The following is a 21,769-nucleotide window of genomic DNA, read 5'->3' as shown; positions in this document are numbered from 1 at the left end:
AAAGTAGCTCAGATCTACCTCCAGGAAGTTTCGCTACGCATATCCCAACACTTGCTTTTCAAGAGGGTGTAATCATTTACATGTTATTCTTAAGCAGAGAAAGTTTTAACAGCAGATTAGTAACATAAACTGACAAGTTATATGTGCCTGTCAACAATGCACAAAGGAGCTGTTGCTGTCTCTGGCCTATAACAGTTGCCATGTTAAAAATACTCCGTTTTTCTTCATTAAAAAAAACCCCATCATCTGAAGTCAGTAAGAGATCATGGGTATCTATGAGCATTTTGTAAATTTTCGACACTCAGCTGGCTTCAAGTGTTAACGGCTTTAAAAACAGGAGAACAAAACCCCAAGTTTATGAATGTCTGACAACAAACTGTGTAATCCCAGCGCATCGTTGTCCGCGTTGCTAAATCTGGTCTTGATACCACGGCGTTAACATCCATCAGGTGCAACTGCTGCATGCCGCTTCAGTCATTCTGTGGCTTTCTGTGGAAGTATGTGCAGATCTTCCTCATTGAAACTGAAGTGGTTGCAGCCTAGAAAAAAAACGACAAAACCAACAAGAAACGTTTCTAGGCTAACAGTTCACATACTGCAGGAGTCTAAAAGTCACCCTCCATCAATGCTCCAGTTTGATAACTTCCTAAATAAGACAGTGAATGAAAGGTTCTTTAGTATAATCTGTCTCACAGATAAGCAGCTTACTACCTACAGGAAGCACTGGCTGAAACCTCGAGTCGTCTTACTGCCATAGGAGAAGCACTCTGGCTACAGTTCCAGCTTCCCTACAGCAGATAAGAGGGCTGCAGGTTTCCGAGATGTAGCAGACCAACAAATGCTGCTGGTATTGCAGGCACCTCCTCAGGCTTCGAATACAACACAGGAGCGTCCTGAAATCTGAACTAGAGAGTACTGGGCAGAAAAGATAATTGTTCTATAGTAATTTTTCTCCAGGACAAATCTTCCTGTCTTGTGTTTAAACACGTACAACATGAAGCACAAGTAGTTGTAGGTTTACTATAACCAAGATCTCTTGGTACAATCACAATATGAAGATTTCAGCTGCTATGTGTAACTTAAGGAGTGGTGGCTTGCCCACTTCACATCTGATAGAAGTGCTGGAAGAGGTGAAATCAGGTAAGACATGAGATAATTTACCAAAATAAGCCTTAATGACAGCAACAACCTCTAGCATCAGATACTCAACTGAGAGTAAAGCTAAAATTTGATGAGTGAAAATTTACCTAATGTTTATTGAAATAAGACTCAATCAAAGACACTGTAGAACTCAGATTCTAGTTTCAGACATGAGTCCAGTTTGGTTTGTTTTAAAAAATGTAATTATTGTTCCTCAGTTTGCATGTTAAACCCTCATGCTTTTTTAGCTGCTTTATAAGCTTAACTTTCAGATCCTAGGATGAGCTCTGTGCCAGGCTTCTTGTACATCAAAAGTAGGATTATGTAGGTCAATTCCTGTCCTCTGACTCTTTTGCAATTCCTTTGTTTTCTGCTAGTTTTCAGCTGAAGGAACTGAAGGCGTTTTTTAGCTCCATGGTTTTAACATGGGTAACAAATTATTTTGCTACCTGGGCTGGAATAAAATTTAGCTATTTCTTCCAATGCTAAAGTGGCTTTCCAGTAACATAAACAGGCAGATGTGAAGGCGAACACATAAACAGTAGATCTGCCAGGAGAGGTGCTGTCATTACTGTGTTTCTCAGAGTAGAGCTGTATTTCAGATGACAGCTACTTACATCCTTCAAATAGATGACTGGGGACTGGGAGGATCTCTGAGCTCCTGTGTGCCCCAAGTCCCTTTAAAATGAGGGACATCAACATCCTAAAAATTCTGTTCCTGCATGGAGGGGATTAGTAGATAACAGCATTAATATATCTGGCTCATTAGGCCAGAAATCATCTCTTTTGTCAATAATCAAAGGGATCGGATAATTCTTTGAATGCCTGAGCAGAAGAGAACAAGGAGAGAGTGGCAGCAAGGGATAACTTCTGTCATGACCACTGTCACTGACCATCCTACTTACAGTTTTCGGTGAAGTGGCCGCTGTCATAGCCTCTTGTCTTTTGGTACTGGGACTGCAAGATGACGGGGGGCTGTGTGACACGCTCTGGCTGCCCACTCTGCCAGTCCGGAGCTTCTCTCCCAGAGCAGACAACCAATTTTTTCTTTCAGGTGAACTATTCTCTTTATCTACTACCTCAGTGCCTTTCCCGCATGGAGATCTGAAAAGATGAGGGGGAGTTTGAACACCTGATGAATTAATATGGCTTCCAGGAAAGGAAGGCTCTTTTGGGCTGCGGCTGGACCCTTTGCGGTCGTTATCCAAGTCAGCCAGGCTGAGACAGCTTTCATCAGAAGCTTTCTGGTCTGCAGCCAAGTGACATAAATTCAGCTTGGATTTCTTAGCCGTATGGTCCAGTTCAGTCACACAGCTACAGGCCTGCAGACACTTCTGTCCCGCATCATCCTCCTTGCTGCAGTCAAGCCGTCTCTTGGCACGCTTTTCAAACTGCGGGGCTTTAGGAGGGCAAGCGGCTTCCAGGAGACCTTGGGTGACTTCTGCCAGGGCTTTTCTAGGAGAAGGAGCCTTTTTCCCCACTTCTGGAGGAGAAGAGCATGGAGTCCTTGTAACCCAGTGTTTAATGGACATTTTGGAGGAAAGGATCAGTTTGGGAGAAGGGCGTGGGCTGGCTCCACTCTGCTTGGCTGGGGTGCAGGCTGTGGCCGTCTGGGTTTTGAGAGTGGCTGTTGGAGTGTTTGTAGACAGGGGAAGGTCTCCAGAATAAATGGGAGCACAGGCAGCTGGCCGTGGCGAGGAAACGCACGGGCTGCCCGCTGTGAAGGCCTTGGCAGGAGTGCTCTGCGGGCTGGCTGGCGGTCCTGATAGGGGAGAAAGAAGTAGTCTGATGAGGAACGCAGAACAGCAGAATAAAGACAGACCTTTTATAAACACCTCTTCCAACTAGGAGATGAATTAAGTGCTGACCCTGCTTCTCAAACACAGCTTTTTGAATTAAGAAGTTGCATAAATCCCTCTAATTTCAGTTAAAGTAGTACAAGTCCTACGTAAAATCCTGTATCGCGTTGATAAGTATAATACAGTACATTTCTGTAATGTCTGATGTCTATCCCTTCTGTAACAAGCACTCTTATGTCAGCTACAGCCAGGGGACTGACGGACAGACAAAACAGATCTTTAATCTTCCAAATTTATCTAGCCTTGCTGGAAGCCTTGCAGTGGCTCAGACCAGACAACTCTGTACTGAAACGCTGCCTGAGAGCAAGGCTGGTCCCCATCTGCACTAACATCTTTAACGGCTGCATAACTGAGCTGAGGGACAAAGGTTCTGTGAGCAGGTCCTCGGTGTTGTAATTAGCTGCGGGAAGCCTTATGCTATAATATCCTACTGTATGAATAATGCTCCTAGTCAGGCATTAATAGTTGCGTATTTTCAAGATGAAGAAAAAAAGGGAGAAGAGGAAAGGACATACTTTCAGTCTCTTGTCTTTTTGCTGGAGGATTTTCTGTGATGCTATGTTAGCATGAAGATGGTAGTTATTTACCACACCCAGGGAAATGTGAGAAATTCTTCACCTCCTGAACAAGGACTTAAATTCCAAAGAAAATAAAATATGTCATCGTAGTAAGTTATTTCTTTAAAATAAATGATTCCCAAATAGGTATTTGATAGTGGCTTTTGAGCTCACAGCTAAGAGGTAAACCCCTCTGCTTGCAAAAAAAGATGTTCTGAATACACAGCTTCTTAAAACAGTAGTCATAGATAGGGGCGTAAGGACCTCATTAATAACAGTGAGAATCATATATAGCAAAGATCTTGGTCTACAGCACTATTAGAGCAGGAGAGTTTTAATTTATTTATTTTTAGTTTTATTTCTGGCACCCTGGAACAGAGAACACATTAGTGGGCTTTCTCATTCATCTAACTTGCGGTCATGCAATTAAATAGGATAGCACCATAGTTACTCTATGCATTTCACTGCTGAGCACAAAAGTTCTAAATATTTTGCGTATACCAGGGGTTTAATCTGAACTCCTAATTCTCAGCATTAGCACTGTACTAAAAAGCACTTCATTAGAACAATGAGAAGTCTAGTGTGAATAACCTGCCATTTTCTTTAGGACGCTGGTCTGTCTCACAAATAACATGTTGAGTGAGCACTTACATGACTGTTTGATTACAAACCATACTAAGTTTCTTTTGATCCTTCCTTTTACTGTATTATCTACTATCCAAAATGCAAGTACTGGTGCATCAGAGCAAAATTAAAGAGGATCCCGTATGAATGGATCCCACTACAAATCACTCTAACACACAAAACAGAGTTAAAGGCTCCTTTCCTGATAAAATACGCTGCTTCATAACAACTTGCTTCAATCTGGACTAAGAGAAAGTAACTGCCAGGATTGGTTCTCCTAATCTTTACTTTAATGAGCACTTACAAGACAATATCTCAGCTGGGGATTAGTTGCACTTCAAAATCTAAGCTCCTAGAGGTAGAAGAGAAGTAGCAAGCTCAGCAACTCCTGATTCCTAATGACCATCTACAAATTCATACAGCAGAAGTATTGCGTGACTAGCTGGGTATGAGCACTCTCAATGTCAAACCAGTCTGAAAGTTATACTGTGGAGACACTGGATAAGGGCAAAAAAGCTATCCTGAGAGTTGGATGGGTGTCACGATAAGAAGCAAACCCAAACTTGAGAAACATCCCCAAAACTGAGATATAGAATATGAAGATCAGGCTTTTTTGTAAGACTGCATGCATTATTCAGGCTTCTGCTAAGCCAGATCCAAGCTGTTTCCATTCATTCTGTCATTGTGTGCAGTACAATATTGTAAATACCTGCAGTCAACCTGCATAACACCAAAGCAGGTTATTTCAGATGTTTCCTACCTCTCTATTACAAATTGTCTAGAGTGATATTATCAGTCTCCAGCTTTAAGAGACACAAATTGCCCATGCACAGGCCTGCTCTAGAAATTTCGTTACACCAAACCATAGAGAAAGTAAGTAGCACAACTTAGAGAAACCACAGAAATAATTTCCACAGAGGAAAACTTCTTGCTACACTCAACGATATAGGTCAACAGTCAATACGCAATCTCGGTCTCACAACTTATTCCACATAAACAGGTGAGGAACTAGCTAGATCTCACCCCAGCAGGTCTGAAATAGTACTTAGCTTGCCACCTCTGAATCAGTCTCTGCAGATAACTCCTGTATTCTAACAGCACGTGCTTTGTGTTTAAAAGCCAAGGTCAGCAGGAAGCCTGCTGTTGTGTTTGCAGTGTCTGTGTACTTCCTTTTCCCTCCTGTGTTACTTTAATCCAGCAAGAGCAAGGAGAAATAAGATATTTTTCTAGTATAATCGCCAAATCCAACTCGTAAAGTTTTAGTGTACAAGCTACTTTAGGTTTCAGGCTTCTGGACTAGACCTATGCTTACTTCTCTTTTGCTGAAACTAGTATACAAAGTGATTTTTGAGCCCTCCCTGAAGCAGTGTGTGCACACACAAACCATTTACCAGCTACAGAGCAGACCTGGCACTCTCCTTGCTATTGTCCTGCAAACTTCCTGCAAGACTGTTACCCACTGGCAAAAGGTTAGAGGTAATGTTATCCCATTAGTGGGATTTGGAGACCTTCAGCCTTTGTTTGTGTTAGCCAAGGTGAAATTCATTTGGAGAGTGGCTAGAAAAGATAGGTGGAACACAGGAAGTCACACCACCAGCTGCTAGAAAGCTATTGTATTCTTAGTTTCAGAGCTACTCTACAGAGAATCTCAACTTATTTCACTTTTGAAGATGACTTGTTGCTACAGTGCATGCACACACGACATCTCCTTTGGCTGTTCAATTATTGAGCCCTGCTCATACCCACTGAAGGTCTGGCTGCCCAACAAGCTGTATTAATGAATATTTGCTTTGCAGTCTGTTCATACAGACTTCAGCATACTTGTAAGCTACTTCAGCCTGCTTGTCTTGGTGGTAGAAGTATTTATAAGTAGAAGTGTTTGTCTGGCTATATGAATTGTTGCCTACTACAAAAAAAATAGAAGACTAGTAAGACAGGCCAAAGGCTTTTGCTGGTGCAGCCAGAATTCAGAAGCCATGCTGCAGAGCAAGATACCTTAGCTCAGGGGCCTTACCTGCTCCACGTTGTTCTTCTGATTTCTTCTGAGTGACCCAGCCCACCAAGTTGACTTTGCTGGATGCTGATTTCTCCTCCTCAGGACGACGTCGTAAGCGCCAAATCCTCACAGTGTTGTCATCGGAACAAGTGACAATCTATAGTATAAATTAGTTTGTTGGAGTAACCAGAGCACATCCCGTGGATCAGTGGCCAAGTGAACTAGAACAGCTACACCCAACACCATGCCAATATGAATGAGGGTGAAGCCTGGTTGAGGGGGTATAAGATTTGCCCATAAAACAAACAAAGCACCCCAACCCTCTTCCATTACTGTACCAGACAGCATCACTTGCTTTAAAGCGGGCAAGGCTCTTGCCTTGCATAGCTCTGTAACAGACGGCAGCCTGCTAAGGAAGGACATATTTTGAGATTTCAATCACTTGATAGACAAAAGCAGCCATGCTGCTTTTTGCACCTGCATCTACATCTGTCTCTGTTACTCAGGATCTGTTCTGCTTGGGGATGAACACTTGCAACACACTGAGAAGGTGACATTGGAAGGCTGTTGCACTAGCCTTAAGCGCTATCTCTTCAGAGTCAGATGTCAGCAGTATCTGGCAGAGAAACCAACTCTGCTAGAAACATTGTCTAGATGGCCGCCGCAACATCACGTGCTCCAAAATGATCTGTGGAATCTCATTCAAAGAAGAAGCAGAACCCACCTAGCCCACATTTTATGGCTCTCTTCAGACAGATTAGCTGGTGACTCACATGGGAATCAGCAGCAAGAAAAAGGAAATGCTGTGGCCAAAGTTCATAGCAATCTGAATGGGAGAGTGCCTCTACTCTGACCTCTCTGACATCAATATTGTCTATACAGAAAGCAACTTTGCTTCTCAAATCATTCCAAGCAGCTTTCTGACCTGTCTTAGCACCACATTTTCCACTTTTTTTCACGCTCTGGCATCTGTACAATGGCTGACTATTTCTTACCTGTGTCGTTAATGATTTCAAAAGCTGTATTGGTCTGCATTTCCAACACATCACGATCAGGATGCTGGGCTACGTCTAGATCACAGTTTCATCTAAAATGCTAAGTCTCATACTTCTGTGCACATTACACAACTAGAAAAAATCCTGCTGTTTGCCTGCAAGACTCCCACCCTCCTACATTGCAATGCTTTTCTGAAGACCCAGTGCAATAGTGCAAGCTAAGAAAAGTGACTGACTTCCTTAATACTGTGGGGTGAAAGAAACTCTGGCTATTAAAAGGACACTGTCTAGGACTTTTCAGGGTTATTTTGCATTTTGAGCTAGGCCAATCATTTGAACCAACCTCCCACTGCAATTCTCTTCCTTTTAGTGATACCTGGTGTACACTTACTGACCCAACTTCACTGTAGGTTTTTGGGTGTACACACAAAGATGTCGTAAAAACAGCTCAGGTTTTGAAAAAAGGTCACAATGGAAAGAATCTACATGCTTTATAAAAGGGCATTCAAAACTCCTTGCCGCTCTGTACAAGACTAGCAGAGGTATCAATGGTCAGACAGATAAAGAAGCTCTAAGTATGGAACCACATAACAAGCTTTTGGCTTATGAAAGCCCTGATTAAATGGTTTCACAGTTTTGTCTCTTACAGGTAGTGTCACAAGCTCTCATCAAGAGAGGTCTTTATTCATTTGCAATTTCCTAGGTCTTATCAAATGCCTAAATTATTTGATGATAATGAAAAAGTTCTGATATATTGCACTCATGTGACAAGCTTGGCTTACTGCCCTGCCCCCAATGAACATTTTTAGAAACCATTGACTAAAAATTCCCTCCCAAATAAACAAATATCACTGCAATTTTGAAAAGCAGATGTTGCCACATCACATCTATTGTTTCACGGGAAAGACAATTTTCCAGAAAACAAACCTTAGTGAAGTCTGAAGGACACCAAGCAATGGAGGTAACTTCTTGAGAGTGACCAAGGAGTATCCATGGAGGAAGGCTGGGCTCAGAAACCTTAAAAATTCCATAGAAAAACAAGTACACAATCAGAAGCCCAGCAGCCTAACACACATCACTAAGAAAAGACCCCATAGCCCACCTGTGAAGCATGTGAATATTTCCTGTCCTTCCTATATGAGACAGATAAATCAAATGCTCTCAGCCTATCATCATGAGGCAACAACTGATGGAGTCCTAAGAATTAGTTCATGTTTAATTTCTAGAGACGAAGCAGCTGGTCAATAGTGAGATGTACTGACTTTCCTGGAAACACTTGTTCAACTCCTGTTACACACAGGATTTCTGCCTCCAGAGCAGAAAAATCCAGAGCTATCAGCCCAAAACACGACAGAAGCATTTTACTATGTTAAGTACCTCTACCTGTTCTAGGTAAGATGCTTAAAAGTCTGGGAAGCTCATACTTTGAATCAGGATAGGCAAATATATTCTGCTGCCATTTTACAGATGTCCCAATCACAGGTCAATGGTTTATTAAAAAATAAAACCACCACCAACAAAATCCTATAGATGAACCTTCACTGGCTTCAGAACTGGCATTTTTGCGACTGACAAGTGCCTGTACCTCCTCCAACCAACCAGCTGGACCAGAGACCCTCTGAAGAGTTCATAAAGAAGCTTCCTGAATCACTCATGCTCATTAAACTGATCTCCATTTCTCTTACACCCTTCATAAAAATCTTTCTCCTGTTCTACAGTATTACTATTAATCTTTGATTACAGCTTATGTAAGTGACAGATAGAGCTGAAGCTAGCATTAAGTGGCCCAAGGAAGAAAACATACATGCATACACACACACAGAGATTATATCCAAGTTTTGCATGCTTTCAGCAGGCAATGCTTTCTGGAGCTATGAGTCACCATTATTGATGTGACACTACAAGGGGGATTTAACAGGGGGATTTGCATAAACGACTAAGTGAATGAACAGATCCTTTAGTGTGTGGGCAAAAGAGTAGACATTACATACAGATTTCAAAGGAAGATGCAAGACATTAGGGAAGGCTTCTGATTTACACAGAAGTTTTTCTCTTGTGGATCACCTTCTACAACAGCCTGCAAAACTGCGATTGAATATCCAGCTTCAGACCTTAAAAGTTGTTTAGATACAAACAGGTTCGTCTTAACAAGATGCTATTTTGTTCCCGGCATAGCAGAGGCAATCACTTGACTAAATATCCACTAAATGCCCTGGTCAGAGTACTCCCTTCTCTGCCAAAACATGCAATACCATGGAAACTAAATCCCTATTTAGGGAATAAACAACAGGAGATCTTGGTGCAGCGAACACCTTAGTTTACATTTAATAGCAGGCTTGCTATGCACACATAACAGACGCAATAGTGGTCTGGTAGCCAGATTGCTGAAAGGAATGCAAAGGAAGAGAATTACTCTTTCTGGGCCACACTGATTTTACACTGTACTAGTGTAAATTAAACCAACTCGTATTAGTGTGAACTAAAAGAAGATGCATAGTTATATCTGTGTCCACTGTGTTTGGCAGAGGACAGTTGGCCAGTCTGCACATGTTATGTCAGGATTAGCCACAGCATATGCTGCTTTTTCCCTGATTTGACAGGATATCGGTGAGGAAGTTAGAGCTATTGTGGAAAGGTTAAAAAGAGAAACCTCGGAAATGAGGCTTTATTAGTTGCTGTACTCACTGAAACAGCTGTTATACCCATCTTCAAGATTCAGCATAAAATGGTGCATGTAGTTTTATGCACCATACGATACAGAAGCACTTAAATTCCAATGCTGGGAGAGACCAAAGGGTAACTTTAATACGGTCACCTCAGAGTGGTCTGTACCAGAGGATTCAAAGGACAATGGAATTGTGGAAGGATATGCCTATAAAAGATATTTTTTTTATTATCAGGAAGGCGGCTCAGCTAGGTGCCATCTTTGTAGAGAGAAACCTCTTTGCTCTCCAGCTTTTCTTAGGACTGTTCAAGAGTCAGTTCATTAATCAACAAACTAGTAATTAAAAAAAACATCAACACAATAAAGTGAGTGTTCATTGCCTAGAAGTGATTTATATGTGGAAACAGACTAAAACAGCGCCCTTGTCAGCAAAAACTTCTAGCCACAGTATTCCTTGGGAACTGCTGACCCAAACACAACTCAGCACTGCTGCAAAAGTTTCTCAAAGAAATAATCTGGGTGGACAAGGTCTTGCTCTCCCTTTCATTCTTCTCTAGACATGTAAAGCTAGTACTCTTCATTAAGTTCTTTCCAACATCACCTGTTAATTGCTCATGTAATATCTAACCATGTGTTTTCCACAGCATAGTAAATCCTCATCCCAGGAAAAATGTGATACATGTTTCAGAGTCAGTAATATCTGTCAACATGTAAAATAAATTAAGAAGCCTCTGGATATGACAGATCTAGAAACAGACAGTTTCATTGGTAGTCCCCCTTTCTAACATGACTATGGGATTAAAATAAAAGTGATCATCTGATGATTTATTTAATAAGTATGCAATACAATCTGTCATCCACATGTGATAGCAACAGAAGCCTTCTGTACATGATCACATTTTAAATGTGCTGAAATGCTTAAACTTTGAGATGTAATGACATCCTTGAATGCTCTCAACCCAGTCCCAGCCTGCGTTCCAAGAAACTATGAAAACACACGAATGCAGGATGCGCAACCCAAGTTTGCACAGGTATTTTTGCTGAACTTGCACAGAACATGAGGAAGGTTAAAATTACACCACTTAGCAAGGGAGTAGCCATGCTGCTGCACTTCTGCTACTTCTGAGTAAGCAAACTAGCTGCTTACAAGTGTTCTCCAAGTCAAAGAGACTACATGCTCAAACCACAACCATGGCAGGTTGACCCTCTACACTCAAAAGTTTGTATGTTACTTTCAAAGTCATTGTGAAAAGCGTGAACAAGTCAGCATTCCCTAAAAATTACCCCAAACATGAAATAAGCAGTCACCTGTGGTTTCTGTCTATTCTGCTTCAATAAGAAGTCTACTCTGTTACTATATGGCTCTCAAGTACAGAGAGATGCTCTGTATAGCTCAAGTACAACTTGAAGCACACCTTGCTCTGAAGTCCCTGCTATTAACTTGGTGACATTTGCATTTCCTATATGTCAGCACAAGATGCCAAGTGAGGAAGCCTCTGGCTGTTGGATGGTGCTTTGGAATTTTGCTAAAGAGTCTGGCTGATCCCTTGTTGTAATACAAAGGCTTTAACTACTATAAATTAAGCACGAGAAAAAGCTATGTCTGAAGGAAGAGCTGGAAAAAGGGGAAGTCGGGGGGAAAGAGTGCCCTTTAAAACAATTAAATTGTTAGGTTTCTGTTAATGTGCTCCATTGCTAAATATGAACTGAGAACTGTCTGTCTACTTGTCACAGCTGGCTGAATCACCAGGATTGAAAGAGGATTTTAATGCCCATTAAAACCAGATTAAGATCAGCAACTTGCAATAAGCAGCAGTGATGAGAGACGAATTGATGGCAGGAGGTTAGCTCTGTTTTACATTAAACAGTTACATCTAGCCTTGACAGCAACACACTCTGAGCACAACATGCCAGGGGCTAACCCCATGTAGGAGTGGGAGGCAGGGAGTGTCCTATGTGAACATGAAAAGCAAATGAAATGAAAGAGTGGAGCCACTCCAGCTTGCACGCTTGGGTCTCTCCCAATCGCCTCACCTTCCAGATATATGCATTGCAGTCACTTGAGCCACTGACCAGGAACTGGTCGTCTGGGCTGGTGCTGGATTTGATGTAAAAGGTTGAATTCTGGTGCCCGCTGAAAACTGCCACTGTAAGGAGAAAAGAAAAAGAGAAAATAAAAGCCCCACTCAATGCACAGCCACGGAGTCGTTTGCGCAAGCAGGGCTGATCTTACAGGCTTTTCCTGCCTAGCCACATATCCTCTGGAGAAAGTACTTGCACTGCTCCCTCGCTCTGGGGCTCTGGGGCAGGAAGTCTTTATTATTCAACTTGAGCCCTTCAGGCTTCCCAAACGAAGCAGGTTTACCTGAACAGCTCTCTCCAAAGCATTAGGAAGCAGTGGCAGTTTCATTAAAGCTTTAGCTTCACTCGTGTCACAAGCGGACCAAGACATCACCTGGGCTGCCCCACTACTCTGGTTAAGGTTCCTTGTGTCTTCCTCTCCCAGCTGCCACCACCAGCCCTGCTACCTTCATGGGGGCAGTCATGCAGAAAGCATAGCAAGGGCCTTCTTCCACCCAAGTAGCAACGAAGGCGCTTGCTGCTCCTTCCTCCAGCTGCCGGCATCTTTAACTCGTCAACAAAACTTGCTTCATGTCAGCCACCATGGCCTGTTGCCTATTTTTAAAGCCTCAGTAGCGTTTACTAAAGCCTTGAAACCATCGCCCTGAATGGCTGCCGTTTCCCCTATTGCAAGGGCCAGAGGAGCTGGCAGCCAGCACAGGAGCCGAGCGTGGATCTAGAACACTCAGCTGCACGATGTCCCATCCTCTCATGGGAGCAGAAGGGCTGAGTTTCCCAAAGTAGTGCCAGGTGGGACTGGCATCCCCTTGACCAGCCCTATTTTAATGGTGTTTTTTGGCAAAGGAGACGACCTACAGACCAGAGGACAGGTGACTGCCTCTGGCGGTCTTTAAAAAGTTGGGAGACCTCAAAAGATCCCTTGGTTTTAACTCGCAGCTGTCTCAGCGCAGCGGTTACGGGACAGAGAGTCCTTTCCTAAGCCAGACCTACCAGCAAGTCCTGTTACAGTGAGGATTTCCTCACGTCCCCCTGCAACCTACAGCTGCCTACACACCAGATAAGTGCAGCCACAACCGGGATGGAAACCAGCGAGCGAGGAGAGCGGCACCGACCCACGGGCAGGCGCTGCCCTCTGCGGGAGCAGCGGCACACCGAGGAGCCGCACGTGTTCCATCCAGCTGGATGAAGCGAGATTGCTCGCTGGGTTTTATCGGCTGCACACAGAAGGCAAGAGCTCCATGAGGAGGCCGAGTGTGGGATGCCCTGTGCTTTAGAGAGAGCCCGCTCCTGTGAGGGGGACAGGCTGGTGAGCATATTTCCGCAGCTCAGAGGTGGCATCTGGGGTTAACCTCAACAACTGACCTATTAATATTTACTACTCGCACCACTTCTCGACTTTGGAAGCGTTCCCACCCACCAGACTGCCTTCCTGAAGAGCAGACAGAAGGACACATTGTTCATTTAATTTCAATTAACTGAGAGACTGAGAAAAAGCAATGGAAACTGAATCATGCGTCTGCCTGGAATGCATCTAATAAGCCTTGCCGCTTTCTCAGAAGCGGCCACTGGCCTATGACAAAGCAGCTTAGTGCACCAAAGGCTGTGGGCCATCTTGTCAACGTAAAGGTCACAGATGCAAAGATGAAGGAATCTAAAAAGCTGTAGCATCTCCACAGTATGCTGGGAATGCTTTCCCACAGAAGATAAATTAAGACACCTTAAAATACCTGAATAAAACATATCAGGTGATCACTTTACATGGATTCATATCAAAGAGTTTGAAAAATCAGTGAGTGACAATAAGCAGAAGATTTAAACTTGTTTCAGGTGGGTAGCAGCTGGATGCTAGCCATTCCTCACTGGATAACCAGTGTCATCAGCATGCAAACTACCATTAGCCTCTGTCTGTGTGAACCAGTATCTGCACTTAACGTAAGTTTTTGTGCACAAAAAATGAACAGGCCTTGTAATAGAGAAATGCCTTGTCTCCCAGCTAGTTTTAGACATAAGAGCATGGAGCAAGTTTCCTAGCTGTTCAAGCTGGTCTCTATTTCTCTAAGTCATAGAAACTCGCCTTTCTATGCTCTGTAACATCTGGTTTTTGCAGCTATTTCCATAGACACCATGCTTACCTGGAGTGGTCCTTAAACCTGTCATGTTGAACATGTAGATGCTATCATCAGTGCAGTTAGCAAACAGATTAGCACCAGTGGAATCCAAAACCATGCTAGAATATCCTACAGACAAAGAGAGAAATTCTTCATAAGAAATAACTCCACAAAAAACATTTTTGAAAAATAGGCATTCTCAAAGAAATGCCTAGAGAGTGAAATTTAGAAAGGATATCTATCATATATGAGATTGTCATTGGAAAGTTTATTTGTTTGACAGAGCACTTGCTGGAGAAGGAAAGTTTCTAGAATAACATCTACATTTTCTCCTGAGGATTCAGGGTGATATTTAAAGAGGAATCTCAGCTTCAGAGCAGGTGATTTATCTGATAGTTTCAAATGGATAACAGGAACAACCAATTGTAGAAGGAGAGATTAAAAACAAATAGAAACCCTCATGCTTTGGTAGAATAAGACATCCTCTGACTTGCTAGTAACTTAGGTTCAAGAAAAATATTTCCCTGCAAGCAAATTATTTCACAACTAGCTCCTCAACAATTTCCTTTCTATTCTTGGGAAATACTGACCATTACCACATCAAGACAGTTGATTAGACAAGTCATCAAGAATTACTGTGTTGCATCAGAGCATTGTAAGGCATTAAGGTACAAAGAAGCGCGGAGCAACACGAGCAAGAGTGCTATTGTTTTTAATAACAAACAGCTTCAAGTATTGTTGGACTTTGGAAGGTTATAATGTAAAAATCCAGACCGGTCTGTTGTCTTTACAAGATACAACGCAAAGAAAGAGTACAATCTAGTTTCTAGTCATGCATCAGAACGACTAGCTAAATTCTACCTCAAGAGTTCTATTATTCCCTCATCTCCGTTCTGAAAATCTACTGCTGAAGCTTATGCAAGTTTTTATCATTGATGCAATGATGCAAAAGTGAGGCACTTTCACTATTCAACTTGAAAATTTGGTATTGGCAATTAAAATACCCTGCTAAGCTTGTCAGTCTGATCAATAATTTGCTAAAAAGATAAGAGATGGCACTGTCACTACTTCTTAAATTTACTTTGCCCTTTAGCAAATACATCCTCCAGTAACCTACCAAGTTTGCGAGTACTGGTCCCAGGGTAGCAAAAAGACTTGAAAGGCACTGGGTCCTGACGGTAAGTGGCGTAGTTCTTGCGCAAGTCCCATACTTTGATCACACTGAAATAGAAAAGCATAAGTGTCTTCAACTGCAAAATTTCTCTTGCAATGCTGATCAGGCCTTTGTCCTGGTTTCGCTGGGATAGAATCATAGAATCAATTTTCTGTTCAGAAAAGCTACATTTCTAAAGTAAGTGGCATTTTTAAGAAGACTGCAGCACTTGATTTGGTGAGAACAAAGTTGATAAGACACTGTGTTTTAGTTTGTAGCCAGCTGTGGTATGCAAGTATCCATAGTGATCAACAACTTTTCAACTTGTTTTTGCTAATGATCCAGATGTCCAAGAACCTGGGGGGGGGGGTGGGAGTGGCCAGGGTGGTTGACATCTAAATTGGCAAATAGGTATTCCATACTATGTAACATCATGCTCACTATAAATTGGAATGTTTTTTGGAGCCAGCCTCTCTTTTTCTTAATGGTCGCTGTCCCTGGAGCGTCTCACCCGTCATTCTGCTCCTGAGGCCTACTCTCTCTCTTCTGGGATTGTGGTTTTGGAATTTTCCTGCTCTGAGATCGCTCGTCAGGAATAGACTGGATATTGGTCAAGGGGTGCTGAGCAATTGCACCATACATCATTTGCCTGTATTATTATTATTTATTATTATTATATTTTATTTCAATTATTACATAGTTCTTATCTCAACCCATGGGTCTTCCTTCCTTTTCCCGATTCCCTTTCTTAAGTGAGGAGGCATCAATGGGTGATAGAACAGCTGGGTATTGTTTAGCCCCGGACACAGGATAAACAGACAGCCTTCTAAGAGCACAGGAAGACAGGTTGCTCATTACTGAGGAGTGTCCAGTGCTAAGGAGCACAACTAAGCAGAAGGGGAGCAGACACGTGCTGAGAGCAAACAATTGCTCTGCTGGGTATGGATGAGGAAGCAGCACTGTCTTCTGTAACTAAGAGATACAACCAGAGATATAACCAGATAAAACAAGTATCAACCAGATACAACAAGTCAACTTTCTTCAACTAGTAAAAGGAAATACAAGGATGCCTTTGTGCTCCTGACTTGTAGTTTTAAAAATGAAGTGCTTCAACTTTTTTCTTGCTCGCCAGGAGCAAGCCTCCCTTCATGAGCAACAGGCAGGAGAGCCAATGTTATCTGCCTCAGAAAGGCTCTAACCAATAGAGCCTGCTGAAGAATCAAGTCCTGAGAGGGTAATGTCCATGCTAATCAATAAGACAGTTTGCTCGAGCATTAAGATGCTGCAATGGATCTGGCACCTAAAAGAATGCATCTTTTGTAACTCAAGGCAACATTTTCTCAAGCACGCCTACACATATCCAGGCACCAACCACGCACTTGCATCCCAAAATAGCTCACTGTCTAACAATAGTCTGTTTATATGTGGTCCCATAGGTCCATGATAAGGACTGCTCTTGTTCTGCCCCATAGCTAAGACACTAAAATGAGCATTTACCAGGTTTGCACAATTTGTCTCAGTGCTGCGATCTCCAGTAAGGAAGAAGAGCAGCATTCAGTTTTGCCAATGCAAACTGACAGTGTAGTTCTGCTGTTTCTACCTAATAGTAACTCCAGCTTTATGGGCCACTGAGTGATCTTAGAAAAAAATATCTCCCAATCTTTTTGTGCCACTAAGAACAACACACAGAATAGACAGAAAAGCAGGCATCCTGCCTCCTTACCCATCAACAGCTCCTGCAGAGATAAGAGTATGCTCATCCTGAAGCAGCACCACAGTTACACTCTGCTGAAAGTCCTTAAAAAGAGAAGGAAAAAAAACCTGCTTTATTTTCTTTCAAGGTCAGGAAGATCTTGCTGCTTAGTTCAAGGCCAAGTGAATACTGAGAAAACCTCCTCCTAGCCAGGCAGGAGAACCTGGAAATATCAGACGCCATTTAGGACACAACAATCCTTTGAACACTCCCACCAGTGAAATTGCCACTGAGTGATAAGAGTTTGGGCAGCAGTTTGAGATTATACCTTTCAGGTCAGAGATAAGAGCTGCCTTCATCACAAGGTTTAATAGACTGAATAAGACCAGGTCTTACTCCAATAAGGCAGTAATTTGTGTGGTTAAATTAGGGGAAAGAAAAAAAAAATACAATCGTCCCTATTTCTCTCCTCAAAAAAGGAATGCTGGCTACTCCTTTCCTCTCTGGAAAAAAAAGACATATTTTCACATGGCATTTGTACAAAGATGGCTTTGGTGGCATGTGGGTTGCTAGACAACTAAACAATGTGTAAAATTAGCCATAGCAGGTGACCATGATACAAAAATCTAACTCTGCAAAGATGAATGGAAGCAATTACCACATTCAAGCCGAATATTTCTCATGATAATTACTTAGGAAGACCTGTATGAATAACATTGTACTCAGAAGAGAGGCCTGCATTTCGTTTGTTCCCCAGGTACCTACCACCAAGGGAGCAAGTCCTCTTAGGTTCTGCCTCTTCTTCTTCAGTTTGGAAGGAGTCTGCTTGTCAATCACATTGTGTGCTCCACTGATTTGATTCACTTGCCTATAAAATCCATCTGAAAGAAATCAAAGACATCTCAATTAATAGTTTCCATGCAATTTTGCTATCACTTTAATAAAACAGGCATCAGCTTGGAGTAAGTCCTAAAAAGTGGCTGAGACTAACCTTTAAAATCACTAACATATTCTGAAAACAAAAATTGTTACTTACATACCAAACCGATGAGAACAACACAGTAGAAAACAGGACCATATATTGAAAAAACTACAGAGGTCAATGCGGCATGGACATTGAAACTAAAACTGGTCTAGGCAGGCTGCCTTTGGAAATCATTACCCCTTGGTCTGGTCTAGAGCATGCATCCTGGTCTGGAGCATTCAACCCATCTCATCCTGAGCAGAACTGCACTCATAGGAAGGTTTCCAGTGCTTTTCTACTCTATTTTATAACTTTCTCTGTAGCCTTTTGTCTGCTACTTCTCACTTTATGAAACTTACTGCTTTACTAAAGCGATCTTTCTAAATTTTTTCCCTATACCTTCTGTATCAGTCATGTGGAGCCTCCTTTTCCCTCACTTGCCAGTTTGAAGAGCCAGGGAAGCTGGGACAGATGGAAGAGTGAGACATGTTCTGGCAACACAGACCAGGAAATTGCTGGGACAGGGCAGGGAACTGGGAAGAGGCATAAGGGCATGACCTGACCGGAGAAGGAAAAGCTCCAGGAAACAGAAAGAGAGGAGCAAAATGAGCTCATCCTGCATTTAGTAGGTCGTCTTACAATATATTCAGTTGCTCCCAGCACTCACAAGCTCCTTTGCTCCTGCACTTTCTGCCTGTCTTCCTACTCTGGCAGGAGCCTTCCCAGCTTTGCTTCATCCCTCCAGGTGGCTCTGACCTAAGCACTCTCATCCAGCCCATCTGCCTCCGCGCTGTCCCACACAGGGTGTATTCTGTACCCCCTTATCACCTTACCAACATACAGGGCATTATCAGGCCAGCATGTATATCATGCTGCAAATCTGAGACTGTTACAAAGTGGGAAGATGTACTTTACATAGAAGAAATACCTACTCGATCCTTTTACTGTACTAAAGCAGTACACTGTTATCTGACAATCCTCCTCCTCTTACTGAAGTGTTGCCTATATGGTAATCGAAGGCACTAGTCCAACAAGTACACCCAAGTACTATTTTTACTCAAGATACTAAGCTTTTCTTGTACATATTTGAAAGTTCATTTACCTTTCTTGTTGCATCTCGTATCCCAAATCATGATGTTTCCATCTCTGCCTCCAGTACAGAAGACAGCTGAGATAGAAAAAGAGTGCTGTTAGCTTTCAAAAGTGTTAATTTAACTAACTGAATGCAGTACAATGCCATAAACATGCCTCTGACTCTTCTGCCCCAACACCTGGGAAGCCAGTTCTAGAAATACAAAAATCAGGCCAGTGTTCTGCCATGCTTTTGATTAGTTTCCTTAGTCTTACTCTCGCTATTCTTTTTTTTACTACTACTCTAGAGAAAGCTGCTTATGAAAAGAGGTTCTTCCAACTTACGTATGTAAGTAGCTATCATATCTTAAACTTGCCCAAGATCAGAAATGTGCAGATGTCAGCATCAGCTCACCATGAAGTTTCAACAAGTTAGTTTTGCTTCACTGGCTGGGTTGCTGCTCAGTCAGCCTGTGCTACTTGTAACTGTCAGTTTCCAAAGCCCTTTTTCAGCCCCAAAAGTACCGATGCACCAGGGGGAAAGAAGAAGGAAAAACCAGACAACAGAGAATATCAACATTTACCTTTCTCAAATCTAGAAAAAGCAACTGACTTGAGGCTACACTGGTGACCTTTGCATATGCCAAGAAGCTCGCCGGCTCTCACATCCCACACCTTGGCTGTCTGATCCCCTGAAGCAGTGACCTTCAGAGGGAAAAATAAAAAGGTTTAGCCATTTTCTGCACACAGTTGCCAAAGCATTAAAAATAAAGTTAGATGGCAAAAGACTGCTTACAATCCTGTGTTCCCCTGGCACCCAGGCAAGGTCAAATACAGCATTTGAGTGAGCCTGCCATTCTAACAAGAAAACAAAAGCTAAGATTAGTTCAGCACATTGCAGCATGATATTTTGCAGAAGACTAAAGAACATCAAACTACGAAATCAGAAAACTTGTCAACAGCTTGCCTTAGGCATGAAAAACACCGAACTATTCACCTACTACTGCTGTTGTAAGAACACTCTCAGGTTTCTGCTTTGTAAAGAAGACTCAGAAAAGTATCTGAAAGGATTTAAGTACTGCCCACATTTATGTTTAAAAGACTTGTGAAAAGCTTTCTTTGATCGCAGTACATCAGTACTTGTCATATCAAATGGTCATATTCTGTGTAACATTTACCCTTAAAGATGACTTTGCTGGTAGTTTGAGCTTCAGTATCATACAGTCTAACAAATCCTTCTTCATTTGCAACTGCCAGTACATGCTCCAAATTCGGGGCTGAAAAGAAATTGAAACTTATTTGTGTATTATGTAGCTGATAAATAATCATGCCTCTCTGCTCTGTGAAGGGCCACAGACACTTTAAATAGGGTACACAGCAAACAGATAGCTGTGAAATAAGCAGTATTTACATAGCAATTTAAATGTTCAAAATGCAAAAACATTGGCAAGCATTTTTTTCTAGATGTTTCATTCAGCAACTACTATAGACGGGCAATCAAATGGCTCCAGGAGCAACTTTTGAGATAATGGCCTCTTTCACCAGCTATAATAGTTCTCTAGTTACAGTTTTCTGTATCTATACTACCTGTTCTCTACAACCTCCAGTACTTTCCATGAATCTGAGTTAGAAGAGCAGGAAGCTGCCTTGGAGAAAGTTATAAGCTCATGGCAAAACTAGAGTACTACAAATGAAAGAGTTTTGTCCTAAAGATCCAGGAACTTCCATGCTTTCTTCACTCATCAGGTATTTGTCATGGGGAAATGCCACGTGTCTAGCACCATGGTGACATCCATCCACCTCTTTGATTTCTACATACTTTTCTCCATTCTATCTTTTATATATTTTGAACAAAGTCCAATTTTTCAACTATGTAGCCTAGCACTGTCACCAAGAGGACATAACCTGAAACAGGCAAAGCTGGAACAAAGAAACACTGAAATAAATGCTTCGTAGTGACTTCTAAAAGGGAATACTTTCCACCAGGATATCTAAGAGCACCGTGATCCAATTTATATAATATTTATGTGCAAGTACAATATTACCAGCTCACTGTAAAACAAGAAACTCTGGAACCAAATCATGAGACATACAAAAAAACCCAAACGCTGACAGTGGTGCCCACACCCTGGCCCCTGAAAGGGCCTTTCAGAAGGTGACTTTACCTGCAGAAAAGGTGCAGCCGAAGGGAGGGACCGGCATTCCCGTTTCCCCGTAAGACAGGAGGTCATCTTCTCGGCTGCACTGGAAGCCATCCAAGAGATGCTGCAGGGGAAGCGGAGAGGACCGACCTACAACGAGACAGAAAGACCGTCACCGCACCAGACACCACAGGCTCAGACGCGCGGAGCCCCGAGGTCTCCACAGAGGCTGTGGAGGCACCCGAGCCTCTCACTCCGCCCTCGCGGGTGGTCCGAGACCACCGCTACGGCAGCGGGCGGCCCGGGCTCACGGCGCCGCGGTCCCGCCGCCTGAGGACGAGGCAGCGGCTGCGCGGAACGGGGCAAGGAGCGGCGCCGGCCGCCGTACTCACGGGGCTGCGCGGCCGCGGAGCGGCGGAGCAGCGTGCGGGACATGGCCAGAGAGAACCGGCGCGCGCGGACCCGGCTCGCGGCGCCAACTCCCGCCAACAACCGACCCGCCAAACGCGCCTCGGCCCCTCATTGGGCAAGATGCGCCCACTGCGCCACGCCCTCTTTCTCTGATTGGGTGGCGCAGACGGGCGGGGCCTCCAGGCCCCAGCGGCTCACCGGGACGCGGCCGCCGGTGCCGTGGCTGGCGCGCGCACGCGCCCCGGCGTCGCGCCTGCGCACAAACCGCGCCGCGGCAGCAGCGCCGCCGGCGGGAGGGTGACTGCGCATG

At 43.2% G+C, this 21,769-nt stretch overlaps 1 protein-coding gene across 1 annotated transcript; it reads right to left on the bottom strand.

Annotated features, from left to right (window-relative positions):
* Positions 1–470: 470 nt before the first annotated feature.
* Positions 471–21,483, bottom strand: DTL (denticleless E3 ubiquitin protein ligase adapter). The gene is made up of 15 exons (XM_086626241.1): positions 21,441–21,483; positions 21,073–21,198; positions 20,086–20,184; positions 19,704–19,765; positions 19,492–19,612; positions 18,939–19,004; positions 17,638–17,753; positions 16,903–16,976; positions 15,144–15,247; positions 14,051–14,155; positions 11,871–11,983; positions 8,099–8,188; positions 6,195–6,333; positions 2,046–2,902; positions 471–539 (listed from the first exon to the last, which is right to left on the bottom strand). The coding sequence occupies exons 1-15, from the start codon at positions 21,481–21,483 to the stop codon at positions 471–473; spliced, it is 2,184 nt and encodes a 727-aa protein (XP_086482367.1).
* Positions 21,484–21,769: the final 286 nt, after the last annotated feature.

The sequence above is a fragment of the Tauraco erythrolophus genome, chromosome 2, assembly GCF_009769465.1.
Source record: "Tauraco erythrolophus isolate bTauEry1 chromosome 2, bTauEry1.pri, whole genome shotgun sequence".
Taxonomy (NCBI): domain Eukaryota; kingdom Metazoa; phylum Chordata; class Aves; order Musophagiformes; family Musophagidae; genus Tauraco; species Tauraco erythrolophus.
The sequence above is the reverse complement of the archived record's forward strand: the minus strand, read 5'-3'. Positions and strand labels throughout refer to the sequence as shown.